Raw genomic sequence first — 19,350 nt, 5'->3', positions numbered from 1 at the left:
CTTTTACATATTTAAAATTTTTCCTTCTTTTTAAAAAATTTTTTTATTTTATATTAGAGTATAGTTGATTAACAATGTTGTGTTAGTTTCAGGTGTACAGCAGAGTGATTCAGTTATACATAGACATGTATCTTTTTCAAATTCTTTTCCCATTTAGATTATCACAGAGTATTGAGCAGAGTTCCCTGTGCTGTACAGTAGGTCCTTATTGGTTATCTATTTTAAATACAGCAGTGTGTACATATCAATCCCAAACTCCCAATCTGTCCCTCCCCCACCCCCAGTAACCGTAAGTTTGTTCTCTATGTCTGTGAGTCTGTTTCTGTTTCATAAATAAGTTTGTTTGTATCATTTTTTCTTTTAGATCCCACATATAAGCGGCATCATATGATATGTGTCTTCCTCTGTCTGACTTATTTCACTTAGTATGATACTCTCCAGGTCCATCCATGTTGCTGCAAATGGCATTATTTCATTCTTTTTTTAAAAAAAATTTTTATTGGAGTATAGTTGATTTACAATGTTATGCTAGTTTCAGGTGTACAGCACAGTGAATCAGTTATAGATATACATATATCCACTCATTTAGGTTCTTTTCCCATGTAGGGTATTACAGAGTATTGGGTAGATTTCTCTGTGCTATACAGTAGGTTCTTACTAGTTATCTATTTTATATATAGTAGTGTGTGTATTTCATTCTTTTTAATGGCTCAGTAAAAGTTTTCCTTCTTTAACGCTCTATCAATAAATGGGCAATAGAAAATGCAGAATAAAAATCAATACTGTTTCTCTTTTCACAATGCAAAGTACATTATTTTAATGTATGATAGAAATCAAGGCTAGGGCCTTATGTTTGGTAAATGAAGTGTTATGTTCTGTTTATATATAGAAAATAATTCATTTCTTTTAAAATTACATACATAAGTTGTGTTTTTCCTATTATATTAAATAGAGATTAGGAACAATTAATATAGTGATCCTTAATTTTTGTGAAATTTCATCTATCTGTTAATGTTAGTCATTTTAGATAACCTTAAAAAAAAGTACCAAATAAGTTTCCCATTTCTCTACTGTAGTTGGTCTCGCTATCTAACTGAAAAACAAAACAAAATATATTTCTATTTCTGGGAGTTTCTTTGAGCCCTAGACTTGCCTTTCAGGATAAAAGTCAGTTGGCTGCCACAATTGGTATTAAGTTCTGAGCCCAGGACCTAGGGTGGGGCAAGATGGGAGTGAGGGGCACTTGCTTCTGCTCCCCGAAAGAACATTGCTCCCTGGAGAGGTCAAGCCTTATTTTCTTTGGTCATTTGACCATCCTGACTGTCCACTCTGGCCTCTCCACAGCCTAAAGTCAGAGTTTTAGCATGTTGGGTCTTTGAGTTGGATGGAGATCATCTAGAACATCAAATCCATGGAACTGTGTCTGTTTTTGTTTCTTCCTAAGTTCTTGGTGCCTAGAATATTACCTGACCCATAATAAACGATAAATGTTTTGTAAATGATTGATTAGCTGTGTTAACTAGTCTTTTAACTCCTTTTATATATTATAGAGAAATTGAGGCCCAGAGAGGGCAATGGCCTGCCCAGAGTTTCGTAGAGAACCAGAACTAAGTTTTCTGACTCCTGGTCCAAGGCTCTTTCCTTTATATCACACTACTTTGCTAAAGAGTTAGCTTTGCCTTTCCCTCCTTTGAATCTTGTCCGTTTTTGTATATACTTTCTCAGCCTTCTTTTTAGGCTTATTTGAACACATTTCCTTTGGTTCAGTTCTAAAGGATCTGTAATCCAAAGGACAATACTTGATATACTTAAAATTTTTTTTCATTTCTACTTTCATTAACATGTTCTAACACATGTCTTTTCCTTATCCGCAGCTGTGAACTGAGGTATGTGCTAGCCATATGTGGATGTTAGTCATAGTTCAAGGGAGGGATAGCTCCACTGATGTCACTGTGAGCTGTGTGAGGTCAAGCACCATCTTTGTCTTCTGGAAATGATAATATTCATCCTTTGCAAGGATGGAGATGCTTCTCTAGGGTTATATTTTTAGTAGTAGAATGAATTTTCCACTATGCCATGCCTATTTTTCTACAGCTGTCTGTTGTGACCAGCTGTCATAATGATAATAACCTAACATTTGTATTGGGCTTTACACTTTATCAGGTATTCTTATATGTAGTCTATTATCTCATTTGATTTTAATAGCAACTGTATGCAGGTAGTAATTCTATCCCCATTCTATAGATGACAAAACTCAGGCTGGAGTGATGATTTGCTTAACATCATCAGCTAGTAAACAGTCAGATAAAACAGTCCCAAATGTTTGGACTCCAAGTCTTGTGCTTTTACCAGTAACCCTTAAGTTCCTCTTGTTCATACTTGTAAGACTTCATGCCGGGCTTAGCCTGTGGAATGCTCAAGTTTGAGAGTATTTTTAAACAGGTGAAATAAGCAACTAATCTTTCATGTTTGGTGTTGGTGGGATGCCTGGGAGTCAAGATCCAAAATCATGACAGACTGAAGTATCTATGACTTGCTTTTCTTAGGGACAAAACACTTGCGTTTTCCGAGTCATCTTTTGGGGTTGGATTTCCTTCCTTTTCCGTGCGTGATTTAGCCCATGATGGATGTGAGGCTACTTTGTGTTTTATCCAAGAAAACAAATCTGGAGGCAAATCTGTGCTCTTGAATTGAATCTTCTATAATTAAATCTTTTATAGTTTGCATTCTCCGAGCTGCAGCTGGATCCATGTTCATGTGCATAAGTGTGTATGTATGTGTGTAGGTCTTACTACTTCCCTTTCTGTTATGTGGTATGATCTCTGATGGTGCAGCCTAGAGGGGGACTAGAAAAAGATGTAAACAATACAGAAAGGTAGAAAATGTGCAGCAGCATTTCCCATTCCACTCCCTGTTATTAGTCCCACTGCCCAGATGTGGTCACATTTTACCATTTGTCTTAGTTCTTCTGGTGATTATTGTCACATCTCTAAATAATATTTCGCCTTTCTTACTTGGTTTATCAACTGTGAAACTGTAACTTCTGAATCCCATTCATCAAAGTTTGGGAATCATCTCACTTAACCCCAGATTTATTCCCCTCTTCTATATTTGATTAGTTTTATTTACTTGTCATTCTTCTGGTTACTAATTTTGTAACTTCAAGTAATATGTTTTTCACTTTACTTTTTGAACCATAACTTATGACAGTGTCTACAGAACCTGACTATGTAGAAGGAAGAAATTAGTGCTTTAACTCTCATGTACTTTTCCCACATCCCAACTCCTGTGTCCAACTTGAAATGACTTAAGGAGGAAATTAATTTATTGGAAGGAAATTGGCTATCTCTTAGAATCAATGGGAAGTCTGGAGAGTCAACATCAGAATGGGAACCAAGAGGGTTTAAACAACTTAGAACACAACCAAGTCCCTCTAGAGAGACTGATGCTGGCAGCAACACTCACATTTCAACTGTCAGCATTATGTCCTAGACAGTGCCACTGCCTCTGTGAATGTGTCCCTTTGCGTCATAGTACATAAGCCCTGGCTAAGAGCTTCTGGTTGGCTGATTCTAGGTCACACACCTGCCCTAGATGATAGGTCCTGTGGTGAAAAAAAGTCTGATTTCCCTTTGGCTTCTAAAATATGTATTTTTAAATTAGATGAAATAATGTACTCAACAATGAGGTTAAGTAGCAGAATCGATACAGCAGACGGTCGATTAATGAACTGGAAGGTTAGCTCAAATAACTCTCTCAGAAGGTTATCAGGAAGCAATAAAAGGATGGAAATAGGAGAAACAGGCAAAAAATTAAGCATATAGATTGAAGACAAAAGAAACTACTGTGGACAATTTTCTCTCAATTAAAGAGAAAACGTTAGCAATATATAAGCATTTTAAGAGCAAAGCTGAAAACTTTGCTGAGGGGCTTTCCTTTAGTGGGAGCTAGTGGAGTGACTTCAAGAACTTCTACATTTTATGTTAAATACAGTTATCATAGGAGCCAGCAATTCCTCTCATAGGTATATAGCCAAGAGAAATGAAAATATATGTCCACACAAAAATTTACCAATGACTCTTCATGGCAACACTGTTCATAATAGTCAAGAAGTGGAAACAACCCAAATGTCCATCATCCGATGAATGGATAAACAAAATGTGGTGTGTGTGTGTGTACATGCACACACATATTATGATGGAATATTATTCAGCCATAAGAAGGAAAGAGGTACTGATACATGCTATAACACAGATAGACCTTGAAGCATTATGCTAACTGAAGGAGCCTGTCACAAAGACTGCATATTATATGATTCCCTTTCTATGAAAGGTCCAGAATAGGCAAATCTATAGAACCAGAAAGTTGATTAGTGGTTTCCAGGTGCTGGGGAATAGAGGTATTGGGTAGTGACTACTTATGGGTATAGGTTTCTATCAGGGTCATGAAAATGTTCTAAAATTAGATGGTGGTAATAATTGCTTAAGTCTGTGACTAAATGAAAAACCACTGAATTATACATTTAAAGACACATTGAAGAAATTAAAGATGTAAGTATTGGAAAAGAAGAAATAAAACTCATTATTTTAATATATGATTGTCTACATAGAAAATCCCAATAATCTAAACAATGTTAGGAAATAAGTTAATTTAGAAATGTAGCTATATATAAGGTCAATACCCAAACGTTAGTGTGTTTCTATATAGCAGTATGAAACCAGTAAACCTGGGTTTTCAGAAAACCATTTTTCGCAGCCTCTAGTGTGCTGTAAAATTCTGGGAAAGCTTTAGTTAGTACAAGCTTCATGGTGAAAGTCAGTTTCAGGTTCTCAATCTTGGCTGCATATGAGAATCACTTTGGCAGATTAAAAAGTATCCCAAGTGCCCAGGTCTTGCCCAAGAGCAATTACATCAGAATCTCTGAGATAGGACCCAGGCATTATGTCTTTTAAAGTTCCTCATGTGATTCAGATGTGCAAAAAAGGTTAAGAAAAATAGAGTATTAATCTCATTGAAGTTTTCTTAGCATAGTATCACTGAGATGAACTTACCTTGAAAATAAGGTAAAAGATAACTTTAAAAAACAGGTATCAACAGTTCAGGCTTTTTTTCTTTTAATAAGGTTTTATAATTCAGCACTGGATAATTCTGAGGAACTAGTAGAAGAGTTGGAGGAACATCTGATGACAGCGGCCTTCACTTCAAGGCCCCTAGCTTTGCAAACTGGCTTTGGGTTTTCCCAGTATCCCCACAGGAGCAGTAGTCAATCCACATCCTTACCCCTAGATCCATGTCCTGGATGTTCCCTGGATGGATCCCTTACCCTCTTCCCTTCTTTTGTCCATTCATCGTCATCGCCTTCTGGGTACATTCAGGCTCAGGAGCCACATTTTGTCACACTTTATTATTACAACTTGTCATAAACACATTCCTCATCCTCACTTTCTCACCCCTGATCGTGGCATTTTCACTGTTCTCTGTTTATCATGATATCTCTAGGAGAGCAGACACCACCTTTCCCAAACACCTTTCAACTCTATTTTCTGCATTCCCAAGGAGAATTCTTAGAACCTGCTCAAGTTTTGGGGATCCTTGTCAAATGAATCTCAATATGTACTCTCTTTGAAATGTTACCCCAGTGCTCCCAATTCCACTTTAGTTTTCTTTCACAGTACTTATCTGACATACTTTTTAAAATTTAACTACCTGTACCTTTAAACTAGAATGTATACTCCTTGAGGACAAGAATCTTTTTCTTTGGTTTTCTTTGTGTCTTCAGTGTTTAGAATAGTAGATATTGTTGAACGAATAGCTATGGGCACAAAAATGGAGCCATAACATATATACTATTTCATAACCTGAGTCTTATGCTTATAATTTTTATGACAATACATATTCTTTTACAACACCATTTTAAATGATCACACATATTATTGTATATGGTTGTACTGCCTTTTTAGAAATAAGCGATACTCTGTGGCCCCCACCCCACCAGTTTTTGCTCTCTACAGTGCTGCAGCAAACATCCTTGTAAAACTCTAAAGGTAGAAGGCGGAATATGCATAATTCGAAGGTTTATCATATGCATTGCCAAATTTTTGTAGAAAATGAATATGTACTTCCACCAGAAGTGGGATCCTAATTTTAAATAGGGTAGTCAGACAAGACTTCACTAAGAAAATATTTAAACAAAGATTTTAGGAAGTGAGGCAGGTAGCCATGCAGGAACCTGGGGAAAGTGTAAAAGTTTGAGGTAAGAAAGTGTCTAATGTGTTCAAGGAGGAGCGAGGAGTCCACTGTGGCTGGAATAGAGGGTGTAGTGGGCACTGAGGTCAAAGGGGCCATGGAGCCCATGATTTTAGGGACTTTATAGACCATTGTTCGAATTTTATCTTCTATTCTGAGTGAGATGGGGAACGATTGGAGGGTTTTTAGCAGAGGCAAGTGACAAAACTTGACTTAGGTTTTAAAAGACCACTTTGGTAGTTGTACTGAGAATAAGTTAAATTTAGTAAGGCAAAAGTAGAAGAATAAAATGGGTTGGGGGATACTGCGCTGCTCCAGGTTTACCAGGGTGGTTGCAGTGGAGACAGGGAGATGTGGTAAGATTGTCGAAATGTTTTGAAGATAGACCTGGCAGGATTTACCTATAGATTAGATATAAGATATGAGAGACGGGAGGAATCAAAAGTGACTCCAAAATTTTTGGCCTGAGTAAATTGCAGGGTCATCAGCTTGTCATCAGTTCATATGGGGAAGATCGTGGGTGAGGCTGGTTGACTTGTGGGTAAGACTTGGAGCTCAGTTCTGAACATGTTAAGTTTGAGATATATATTAGATATCAAAGTAGACTATATGAGTAAAATACATGAGACTGGACATCAAGGGAAAAGTCCAAACTGGAGATATATATTTGGGAGCTGTTAGATTATATATCATATTTAAAATCTTAAGACTAGCATAGATCAGTAAGGAAGTGGATGATATGGATAAGAGAAGAGGGCCAAGACTAAAACTTGGGGAACTCTGATGTTAAGAGGTTGGAGAAATGTGGTGGAATCAATAGAGGAGACTGAAAAGAAGTAGCCAGTGAGATAGATGGAAAAAAGATGACAGACATCCTGGAGGCCAAGTAAAGAAAATGTTTCCAGGAAGAGGGAATGACTAACATTTTCAATTGATGCTGATAATGTCAAGTAAAATGAGAGCTGAGAATTGACCTGTGGATTTAGAAATATACAAGTCATTGGTGACTTTAGAAAGAGTAGTTTTAGAGGGAGTACTCTGCAAAAGCCAGACTTGAGTTGGATCAAGAGACTGGGATGGAGAGGAATTGGTGAAAATAGACAACCTTTTCAAGAAGTTTTGCTATAAATTGTAGGAGAGAATAGCAGCCGTGGCAGGGGACATGAGATCTAAATACAATTTTTTAATGAGAGATATAACAACATAGTTCTGTGTTGATGGGACTGATGGGAGGGGGGAGAGAGAGAGAGAGAGAGAAAGAGACAGAGATAGAGACAGAGAGACTGAGAGACCAAGAGACCAAAAGAGAAATAGTACCAGAGTGATTTTCTTGACTAGAAGAGAGGGGATGGGATCTAGTGAATAAGTGGAGCCTTCGCTTTAGATACAAGCTGTTAAAATTTGCACAAAATCATCAGGAAAGCCTATGTCAAGAGCAGAGTCATTTATTAATAATCGTTCCAGCTAGGGAAAACTTTATTAAGAACAGAACATCAGTGATGTCCACAGAAGGGGAGTTACAGAAGGTTTTTTAAGGGCTAGCTCTTATGATTATAAATTGGGTGATCTTTACTGGGTGAGCTTTTGGAAATGGGCAATGAATAGGGATTGGTCACTTTTAATTGGCTTTGGAGCACAGAGTGCATTCAGTGTTTCTTTTTCCATCTGGATTCTGAAACTTTTGTGGTCCTTTCTTTCCAGATAGGTTGTGGTTTGTTCTTGCTTGTTTTGCAGAATTGATAATTTTCTGACAGGTGGGACTATGGATTTCATTTTCATTTCTCAGACTTCCTTTTGGTCATCCTCTGGCTGAGGCTATAGGACAGATGATTTTGAATGGTGATCCAGATCTACACTGCTGTTTGAGTTATCTTTTGTCATATTGGCAGTAATTGTGATTTAAACAAGTCCTAATCTTTCTTGTTGCTTCTATTGCATAATTGTTCTTTGCATCATTTGAGGAGACAGCAGCCACATGGCAGCATTTAAGGGAGTTTTCACACATTTGAACATAGCACAGTTTGCAGTCTACTTCTAAGAGTGATTGATATGATTTGTTTATGCCTAAGTATAGGCAATGGGAGTAGAGGAAATACTTTGCCTGGAATATTGTTGCCTTTGTATTCAACACTTGAAGGCTTGACTTCAACTCAAGGAATTTTTTTTTAAATGGATCTAAGTTTGTTAAGCTTGTGCCTTGACCAGGTTGCTACCTTAAAAGGAAAGAGGGCATCGGGCTTTTTTTAAAATGTTTTCCTCTGACATTCTTTTTAACCTGATCTACACTTCACAGGGTCAGGAAGCAATGCCAAGTGGCAAGACAGTATTAGAAATTCTATTTTGGGAGTGGGATGAGGTTGGTGGGAAGTATCAAGGAGGCTTGGATGCCATTCTAATAAGTTTAGATATTCTCAGGGCAATCAGGAAGCATTGAAGGTTTTTAAATCCCATTATAAAAAGCAGTTCTTTTAGGGGCTGTGGATTTAAAAGTTGTATTCGTTTTCTATGGCTGCTGTAACAAATTACCATGAACACCTTAAATCAATAAAATATATTACCTTAAATCAATACAAATTTATTATCTTACAGTACTAGTAGTAGGTCAGAAATTTGACAGATTTCACTGGGTTAAAATCAAGTTGTCAAGGAGTGTAGGACTAAGGTCCCCATTTCTTTGCTACTTGGTGGCTGAGGGTCATTTCCAGTTTCTAGAGACCGCTCATGTTCCTTGCCTTGTAGCTCCCTTTTTCCATCTTCAAAGCCTGCAGTGGGGGGTAGGTCCGTCTCATGCTTTGAATCTCTTCTGTTGTCACGTCTCTCTGGCCAAATATTCTGCCTTCCTCTTCCACTTTTAAGGGCCCATGTGATTACATTGGTCCCACCCAGATAATCCAGGATAATCTCAACGTCCATAAGCATAATCACATCTGCAAAGCTGCATTTTCCATGTAAAGTAACATATTCATGGGTTCTGAAGATTAGGGTGTGGACATTTTTGGGGGGCATTATTCTGCCTGACACAGACGTCATTAAAGTATAGATTGTATTTTAAACCTTGGGAATAGAAAGTATTACTCAAGGATAGTGTGGGGTTGTTTCCTGAATCTTCATCTGCTGGGACATTACTTTAACCTTCCTTGTCCTATATGACCAAATCTCTTGGGTATCCTGAATTCCTCTATCACTTCCAGATCTGGGATACCTGGAGAGATGTTTTACCAAGTTCTCAACCAGAGGACTGGTACCTGCTTTCTTGACCTTGTTAATCCCATGGTCTGAGGCCAAACCCAATTTCTGCCCTTCTTTCACCTCCTCTCAGCTACCTCTACCTCTTAAGCTCTGTTGCTGCCCTGATACTGTGTTCTCCTTGGATCTAAATGACTTCTTCATCTTGCTCTGGAGCTGCCAGGCCTCCCTTTGGACTTGACTTGTGATTGTTGTCACTGTCCTGACATTTCTTTTCAACTTCCTACCCATCCACTAGCTCTCTCCCTTCAGCCTGCTGCATTTTTGGGAGAGTTTATTTCAGTACCCAAGATCTGAGACACAATTGAGAGCTTCAAGCCCTTTGAATGTTAAGAGAGGTAGCAGGAAAACAGAAGCCAGCGTCTGTTGTGATGCTATGGACTTGCCTATAATTTCGAGGCTAAGAGCACAGGGCTGAAAATCTGACATTTTGGGGTTCCATTTCAGGTTCTGATATTTACCAGCTATAATAATGTTAAGTAATCTATATTAGTCTCAATTTTCTTATTTGTAAAGTAGGAATAAATGATAACCTCAAAGGCTTGTTATAAGCATTAAATGAGATAATGGATATAACCCAGTACAGTGTAGAAAGTGCTTATTTCATGTTTTGTTCTTGGTTCTTCAGATCATTATGGGATGTGGACAGAGACACAAATAAGAAAACATAGGATACTGGTGTGATACATCCAAATATTTCTATTTGGATGTTTTATTTTGAATTTGGGGAAAGTTGCGGTTAGTATTGTCAATGGCAGAGCCACTGGGATGCAGAGGGAGTAGTATGGTCTTATTTGTCTTCAGTGACGTTCTCAATCCAGGTGATATATTTCTGAACATTGGTGTAGATGCCCACATCCCCTTCCCTGAAGTGTCCGACCTCGATCCCCTGTAGCTTGCCTTTGCAGATGACAGTAGCAACGGCCACCTCCTACAAGGGATCATGCAGAGAGAGGGAGAGAGACAGACATGGTCAGATCTTCTCCCTATAGGAGCCCTCTCGTCCGCAATGTGGATGCGCCCTGTCTAGAGGTAGCATGCTGCATCAGGAAGAGAGCAATGAGTTGGGAGACTGGAAGCTTGAGTCATTTATCTAGCTTTGTCGTAACTAATCTTGTGTGACATTGAGAAAGTCAGAGAAAAACCTTGCTAGAACTCACATGTAAAATGAGTCAAACTCCATTTGTTTGAACTGGTGAAGCCAGTTTCAATTTGTGAAAAGTTTCAGTTAATTTTTTAAAAGCAATGCCCGTTTCATAGTTGCATCTATGAGAATAAAAACCTAGCAAAGTGTTATTAACTCTAGATACTGCGTGATGCCCCTTTAATGAATACAGACATCTCTAAGGAGGGCCCTTTACTGAAGGTAATGGGGGGCTTTGCTGCAGCCTTATCAAATTTTCAAAAAATTATGAAGCTGTGGGCTTTCAATTTTTTAAATATCACAATTAAATAGTTAACTGGACATATATAATACAAGTAAGTGAAAGTTGAATAGAGAGAAAAGATTACCCCAAAAATTCGACTGAGCACTTTCACAAATTTAACGCATATGGAGTTTCTGTGGCTTTTTCCTTGTTCGGTTTTCTGGCAGTCTGCATCAGACATCATGGGGGCCTCCAGGTTCTGCCTTAAATCAGGGTGTCTGCCTGAGGGAAGACAGGAATAAAAGAAACCTTCCTGTTCACAATTTTTTTTTTCACAATTGTTATTTAGTGCTCCAATTACCACCTTCTATTTCAACTGGTGTTTTGTGTGTGTCTGAAGAAAATAATGAGACAAAGGGAAGACATGATTTTGTGCATGGTTAGGAGAGTTAAACTTGAGGATTTTGAAATAGCCTTTATGTCCCTTTAAAAAGCAGAGTTTTCTTTCTTCTCTGTGTCTGTTCTTGGAGGCATAAGAGGTGACCTGACTCAAGTTCTCAGGTGTCCTCCACATGTTAAGTGAGCCAGTATGGGAGAGGGGACCACAGACTCTTTAACGTGAATTGTACCTCTGACAATCAGGAATGGCGTGGCCTCTGTGCAGAGTCAGGTGGCCTGGTGGCCCCCTCTGCCAAAGCTCTGAAGAAGCAGTGGAGCATTAGTCACCCTGGGAAGGGAGGAGCTTTGGACTTCTGGGAGGGTCTCTTTTTGTCAGACCACTCATATAGTATCTCCCTTTGGTCTCCATCCATTCTACTCCCTTCTCAGCTATACAGACATGGGTGCTCCTCTTCAGGGATAACTGATGACCCTGGTTTTCTGTGGGAGGTGCACTCACCGCTGTTGTCTTGGCTCCAGTCCAAGCCTGAAAGCATACAGATGGTGCCTGGCTTGACGGTGCTGGTGGCGAGGGGAATGGGCTGGACTTTATGGTTGAGGATGGCGGGCTTAGCCAGCCTAATGAGCATGAGGTCATCCTGGGGGGAACTATGACTGTAGTTCCAGTAGCGGACAATCTGGATAGGGTCAATTATCTGCTCTGTCCCATCTCTGATTCTGATCCTGAGATTTCCCAGCATCACTTTCAGGTTTCTGGAGGGATAAATGGTTGGAAGTAATCATCATCATCATCGTCATCATCATCTAAGCTGATGTTGAATGTTATAGTGTGCCAGATACTTTGCCAAGGGCTGTATCTGGATTCTGGATTACGTCATTTACCACTCACAACAAATCTGTGAGGTGGATTCTATTTTGAATCCCCATTTTACAGATGAAGTAACGAACGGAGGCACATAAGAGTATTCACCCATGTCACACAGTTGAGTGGTGGAGCCTTTAACCACTATGTTTTTTTATGTAGTGTCCTTAATGTAGTGGAGAAGAAAAGGATGCATGGCATAGAAATACTATTTTCCCTCCTTTCCAGCTCCAGCCTATCAGATTGGGTTATTTCCATTCTGGTGGAGGTAAGAGAATGAGGTGACTTGAGTGTTGGGTATCTCCTGTTTGCTTCATCAGATCTACTCACAACTCTTTCATCCTGCTCTGTACTTTGGAAGGTGATATATGTGGATTAAGTCAGTGGGCTTTCTGGTCCTCTAGCGTTTGATTGGTATTTGGCCAATAAGAAGCACCAGAAAGTAAGGGGAGGGAGAAGGGAGAGGTTGGAGTATTTATCCTCCCATCTTTCTTCCTGTAAGGTTGCCACAGGGCGTGGCTGTTGGCTGTCTCTTGACCAATGGTTACAGCCCCTATCAGGCAGTCCCTGTGCACAGCGCTCTCTCTCTCTGTCTCTCTCTGTCTCTCTCTCTCTTTCTTTCCCCCTCTCCCCTTGTAAACATTCTCTCCCCCGCTGCTTTAGGTCTAGGGGTAGTAACTGCACCTTTCTAATACTAAACGCGGGGGGACTGAACTATTCCCTGTGTTTTCCCTATAATGAGACCATATCTTTGTCATTAGTTCTTTTTATGAACTCTCCTCAACTTAATCAAATTTGAGTGTACCATCAGTTACCTGCTGGTCCCTTAACTGACAAAACACATTCCTATTGCCAGTAGAAAACTTTAAAAACCGAAGGGAGACTGAGGAGGCATAGTACGTAGAACGGGGCTCCTCAAGAGCAGCACTGCTGACGTCTGGGGCTGGGTACTGCTCTGCGGTGGGGCTGCTCTGTGCGCGGTAAGGTGTTTAGCCGCATCCCTGCCCTGGCCTCTGTTTGCTGGGTAGGCGTCCTTAGCACAGCCTCCCCCGATCCCTCATCCCATTGTGACAGCCAGAGATGTCTGCCTTTGCCAAATGTAAATACCCTGGAGGGGAAGCTGCCTGTACTTGAGAACCACCGACGCAGAATGAGTAGTAGCTGTTGTAGTGGGTAAGGATGCCCAGCACTCACGGTAGGTAGCAGTGAGCAGGCGCCAGCACCCAGCTGCTTTTGATGAGGACACCCACACAGGGGTTGAAGTGAGACTTGAGGTATACCAAATAGGGGGCATGGTCTTCTTTCTGCACGGATGATTGAGCGGGGAAAATTGTCCCTGAGAAGCATATATAAGATGTTCTTAGAACGAATAAGACAATCAACAACTTCCTAGTTGAATAGAAATATGGATGATTTTAAAGAAGTAATCAGTTGGCCAGGAAATGTGAAAATGTTTGACATTTTTTTCGAATCAAAATGTAAATCAAAATGACATAGTGTTTCATCTAATATTTATACTAATCATTTTTGTTTAATATTGGTAATATTCAGTATAAGAAAGTACAATGAGAGAGACTCTCATTTAGTGCTTATAGGAATGGGAATTTATTCTATTTTCTTGAAAAGTGATTTAGAAATGGGCATCAAAAATTGTAAATGGTTCGTCACCTTTGACCTAATATTTCCAAAGCCAAGAATTCTTGATTCTAAAGAAATAATCAGATGTAGACAAAGATTATTAATAAATGTGCTCATTTTAACACTATTTATAGTAGCTAAATGGTTGAAATATGAGTGTCCAGTGCAGTAATGTTGGACATTGAAATACAAAAGTATATGAACAAATGGAACGTCATATGTATTAAAATTGTATTTGTAAAGAATATTAAACAGCAAAGGAAATATTGATAGCCTTTAAGTTAAAAAATAAAAATGTACATTAATCCAGTAATCTAATTGTCTAAAAACAAGTAAAGAAACAAAAATAAACCATTAAAAATAAATAAAGCCTGGGAGTAAATTCAGACAATGCATTAGCATGTGTTGACTGAGGTGGGATTATGAATGATGTTTATTTTTTCTGCTTTTTAATATTTCCAAATTTTCTAGTATGAACATGCAGTGCTTTTATAAATGAATTATGTTATTAAAAAAAAAACTAGAGGGCTTCCCTGGTGGCACAGTGGTTGAGAGTCCGCCTGCCGAAGCAGGGGACGCGGGTTCGTGCCCCGGTCCGGGAAGATCCCACATGCCACGGAGCGGCTGGGCCCGTGAGCCATGACCGCTGAGCCTGTGCGTCCGGAGCCTGTGCTCCACAACGGGAGAGGCCACAACAGTGAGAGGCCCGCGTACAGCAAAAAAACAAAACAAAACAAACAAACAAACAAACAAAAACTAGAGAATAAAGAGGAGGAAGGCTGATTCTAGTATCAGAAATATTGTTCTTGTCTCAGCTGCCCTTGGTTCTTATGTTAATCCTCCCCAAGCCCAGTCTTGTACCTCACCACCCCCTTCTCTGTGTGGTCAAACAGTTAGAAACCCCAAGGAAAAAAGGGTGGAGTATTATTAAGGACAAGAGACATTGACCTCTTGTTCTAAGTGCTTTACATGGATTTATTTAATCTTCACAATGACTCTATAGTGTAGGTAGTAATATCCCCATTTTGACTGTAGAAACTGAAGCACAGATAGATTAATTAACTTGTCCAAGCTCACACAGCTGATTTGTGATGCAACCTAGGCAAGTCAGGGTGTGGTGGGAAAGGCCTCACCAGCAAATTCTGCCATCAGAAGAACTTCATGGTAGTCAGGAAGTGTAGGACATAGGGCCCTAGCATTTGATCTTTTGCTCCCATGTTCTCCATTCCCTGCATTCTGAGTCTCTAAGCTTTTGAAAAAGGGCGCATATCAGATGTCAAAATGAGTACTCTGTCCTTGTGACTACACTAGGCTTGCCCACTGTGTGATGAAGCCCACATTTTGGAATAACCAGGGTGGAACACTCACTGTTGAGCATTCTCTGAGGCAGGTGTACACCATAACCTACCCCATAGCTTAGCACTGGGGGCTCAGCCTGTCCCGAGAGCCTTTGGAGTCTGAGAGGGGAGACCCCTAATTATGCTTCTGACAGGTTTTCTTGACTCTTCTTTTGCACCTTCCACACATCCTGCCTCTGCCTCACTCCATCCTATATTAATCTGTGCCTTATAGGACAGAGTAGAAAGTCATGGATACATACCAGCAAGGACACTCAAACAGAAGATAAATTTCATAGCCGTCTAACTCTTTCCTTGTGAGGTGCGGAAGACCAGCAGAAAATGGAGCTCTCAGCTCAGTATCTTCCTCAGGAACACCTAGGAGAGTCAGTGGGTATGGTTAGGCATGGGGGCATGCAGTGGGATTGAAAAGCAGCTCTGGGCATAGACAGGAAGGAGGAAGAGGGCTCCAGATAGGCAGATGGAGGCCCTTCTGCTCCAGGGAAGTTGGGGGACTGTGCCTCTATTGGGGTCTCTTAGGGAAGGACAAGGAAGCCTAGTTCCTAGACTTCTGCATCCAGGTCCCTCTATTTGCTGTCCCTAAAAGCCCATCTGCCTAAAAGTAGTTAAACTGTCCGTGGGAAAGGGAGCTCCAGGCTTAGGACTTATCTCCCCATGGAGTTTTTCAGGCCAGGGCTGTGGGGGACAGGATTCTCCACCTTAGTTCATGAAGACAGTGTGCTCAGGTTTGCTCTGAACTCCCTAACAGTTACTTATCCTTTCCTTCAGCCCCTCCCATCTTTATTACACTAACTTCATCTTTCCCAGTGGTCACTATTACATCACTCAGCCATCATCACCAGCTTGGTCTGGCTGTTGCGATCAGCACCTTTGAGCTATGGAAATGTGGAAATGGAAAGCATTCATTGAGTGGTTGTTTTGACAGTTGGAGAATGACTTACATTCTAGGTTACATTAGATCTAGGATCTACTGAATGGCTGGTGACAATTCAGAAGGCAGTACCTCTAAGTGTTTTTTGCCTAATGAAAAGATTTCTCAGCCAATAACAGACTGCCACCGTCGTCCCTGGCTAGTTGGGAACACAAAGAGCAGGGATGCTAATAGTTAACGTTCACTGAGCACTTACTGCATCCCAGGCACTGAGCTAAGTTCTTTACAGACACTGTTAGTGGTGATTTTATATCAGGTTAGTCTGAGATGTAAAATTAATTATGCTTTGTATCATTCTAGCCCCTGAAAGTTTCCTAAACTCATAATCTCATTTCAGTGTCACAGCAACCCTGGAAAGACGAGACAGGGGTGGGGCTGGTATCATTTTTTCTTTTTTCCTGACCTGTAGGTGAAAGACCCGAAACAGAGAATTTAAATGATTTTCTCAAATCACACATGGCTGGAAAGACTAGAAGTACAATCTACATCTTACTACTGGATACCCACCACTTTTCAACCACATCCTCCAGGCTTCAGCTCATTAACCAGCATTCGTGGATCTGGGAAAGCTATACAGTCCCTCACACAAATTCCCTGAAGTGTGGAATGAGAAATTAACATGACACGTACTTTCTTGAATCTCACAATGAACACAGAGCTACACTGGGAGTAGGGCTGGTTTATGAAATATATTTGAGGTTCCTAGACAGGATGGAGTTATGGTGGGGGTGGGATTAGTTAAAACAGGTAAAAATTTGGGAAAGAGATATACTTTACTTTCAGGTTGTTTTCCTAGATCTTTTGGAAAGATTCTGGACCAGGAAGGGAGTTTGAGGCTTGTTCGAGGATGTGAGGACTAAGAACAGAAAAGCAGATTTTCTGGAGGCCTTGGCACTGGGGACACTGCTACCTGTTGATGAGCTTCACATTGGTATCTCTAGCCCAGAGCTCTGGTCCCACATATACAACTGCCTCCTGGAAGCCATTGTTTGTGTCTCCTCTCAGCTCCTGAAATTGAGCATGTCAAAAGTAAACTCCTTACTCCTCCAGCCTTTCAAATTCATTCTGCTACTTGTTTTCCTTATTTTAGAAGACAATTCTACCTTCCACTTTAAAAAATTTTTTCTGACCACTCAATCCCAAAGTCCATCCTACTTCCCAAAGTCTCTTAAAGCCATCCATATCTTTCCATTCTCACTGCTCTCACCCCAGTCCAGGCCATAATCTTGTCTCACTTGAACTAATGCATGTGCCTCTCTACTGTTGCTCAACTTGCCATTCTTTTACTCAGATTTTGTTTCTAAGGATCAATACTGGAAGGAGAAGCCTCTAAATTACAGACTTGTAGAATCCTCATCCCCAGTTCTCTCACCTGCACTTTCTCCTGCTGTTCAGAATCCCCAAGCAGGATATACCTTCTATCCCTGCTTTGTGCCTGTTAGTTTCCACTACAACCTTATCCTCAGGACAAGATTCAGGCATCAACATGAAGTGTATCCTATTAACCTTGCTGATGATAACTGGTGAGTGACTGAAGGTATCTCATGCTTGATTGGGGCTGTACTAGGAGATGAGGCTGTGGAGCTTTGTTGGAGAGGGAGAGCTGATGGATTAGGAACAGGAAAGTTTGGGAAATAGGTAATATACTAGTCATTTTCTGTACAGGCTCAGTCATTTGTAGAACCTAACTAAAACTTTTTTTTTAATTTAATTTTTATTTTTGGCTGCATTGGGACTTTGTTGCTGTGTGCGGGCTTTCTCTAGTGGTGAGTGGGGGCTACTCTTCGTTGTGGTGTGTGGGCTTCTCATTGCGGTGGCTTCTCTTGTTGGGGAGCACATGCTCTAGGCATGCGGGCTTCAGTAGTTGTGGCATGCAGGCTCAGTAGCTGTGGCTCATGGGCTCTAGAGCTCAGGCTCAGTAATGTGGCGCACGGGCTTAGTTGCTCCACTGCATGTGGGATCTTCCTGGACCAGGGCTCGAACCTGTGTCCCCTGCATTGGCAGGTGGATTCCTGCACTGCTGAGCCACCAGGGAAGTCCTAAAACTTTTATTATGGGCTTAAAACCTCATCTGAATGTCTGATAAATTTTCAGTAAGCTTCTCTCCATAATTAATAGACCTTGCTGGAATTTTGATAGGAATTTCATTAAACCTATCGATCAGTCTGGGGACAATTGCTGCCTTTACTATGTTTAGTTTCCCAGTCCATGAACACAGCATGTTATTCGTTTTCTTTAGTTCTTTGATTTCTTTCTTCAACATTTAAAAATTTTCAGCATAAAGATTCTGTACATATTTTGTTAACTATATGCCTAATTATTTCATTTTCTTTGGAGTGATTGTAAATCATATTGCATTTTTAATTTTAGGTTTCATATGTTCATTGTTAGTATATAGAAGTGTGACTGATTTTTATGTGTTGATTTTGTATTCCCTGACCTTGCTGAACTCATGTATTCTAGGAGTTTTTTGTAGATTCCTTGGGATTTTCTATGTAGACAATCATGTCGCCTACAGGAAGGGACAATTATATTTCTTCCTTTGCAATTGGATTTAATTTTCTGATATTTGTTAAGGATTTTTGTATCTTCTTGATGACAGACATTCTAACAGGTGTGAGATGATATCTCATTGTGGTTTTGATTTGCATTTCCCAATGATTAGTGATGTTGAGTATCTTTTCATGTACCTGTTGGCCATTTAGATGTCTTCTTTGGGAAAAAAAGTCTATTTAATTCCTCTGCTCATTTTTAAATTGTTTTTGTTGTTGTTGTTTTTGAGTTGTATGAGTCCTCTATATGTTTTGAATATTAACCCTTTATCTCTTTATATAGTCTGCAAATATTTTCTCCCATTCTATAGGTTACAATTTCATTTTGTTGATTGTTTCTTTTGCTGTACAGAAGCCTTTTAGTTTGATGTAGCCTCACTTGTTGATATTTGCTTTTGTTGCTTGTGCTGTTAGTGTCATGTCAAAAAAGTCGTTGCCAAGACCCATGTCAAGGAGTTTCCTCTCTATGTTTCCTTCAAGGAGTTTTATGGTATCCCATTTACAATAGCATCAAAAACAATAAAATACTTAGGAGTAAATTTAACCAAGGAAGTGAAAGATCTGTACAATGAAAACTATAAGACTTTGAAGAAAGAAATTAAAGGAGACATAAACAAATTGAGATATCCCATGTTCGTGGGTTGGAACAATGAATATTGTTAAAATTTCCATACTACCCAAAACCATCTATAGATTTAATGCAATCCCTATCAAAATTCCAATGGCTTTTTTTTACAGAAATAGAAAAGAA

The 19,350-nt window shown here is 39.8% G+C and overlaps 1 protein-coding gene across 2 annotated transcripts in view; it reads right to left on the bottom strand.

Moving 5' to 3' along the window:
• Nucleotides 1-10,168: 10,168 nt before the first annotated feature.
• The window catches only part of PRSS37 (serine protease 37), a 29,749-nt gene continuing 20,567 nt past the window's right edge, over nucleotides 10,169-19,350 (bottom strand). The window contains exons 1-6 of one of the 2 annotated variants that reach the window (XM_049715111.1): nucleotides 15,815-15,841; nucleotides 15,359-15,473; nucleotides 13,315-13,456; nucleotides 11,758-12,011; nucleotides 11,005-11,141; nucleotides 10,169-10,423 (exon numbers count right to left, since the gene is read on the bottom strand). In XM_049715111.1, coding sequence (XP_049571068.1) covers nucleotides 10,283-10,423; nucleotides 11,005-11,141; nucleotides 11,758-12,011; nucleotides 13,315-13,456; nucleotides 15,359-15,392 — 708 coding nt within the window. In that variant the 5' untranslated portion in view covers nucleotides 15,393-15,473; nucleotides 15,815-15,841 and the 3' untranslated portion in view covers nucleotides 10,169-10,282. Of the gene's footprint in view, nucleotides 10,424-11,004; nucleotides 11,142-11,757; nucleotides 12,012-13,314; nucleotides 13,457-15,358; nucleotides 15,474-15,814; nucleotides 15,842-19,350 lie in introns of those variants that run through there. The other variant, XM_033432307.2, reaches the window with a different exon arrangement.

Source organism: Orcinus orca, chromosome 9, assembly GCF_937001465.1.
Source record: "Orcinus orca chromosome 9, mOrcOrc1.1, whole genome shotgun sequence".
Classification (NCBI taxonomy): Eukaryota; Metazoa; Chordata; class Mammalia; order Artiodactyla; family Delphinidae; genus Orcinus; species Orcinus orca.
The sequence above is the reverse complement of the archived record's forward strand: the minus strand, read 5'-3'. Positions and strand labels throughout refer to the sequence as shown.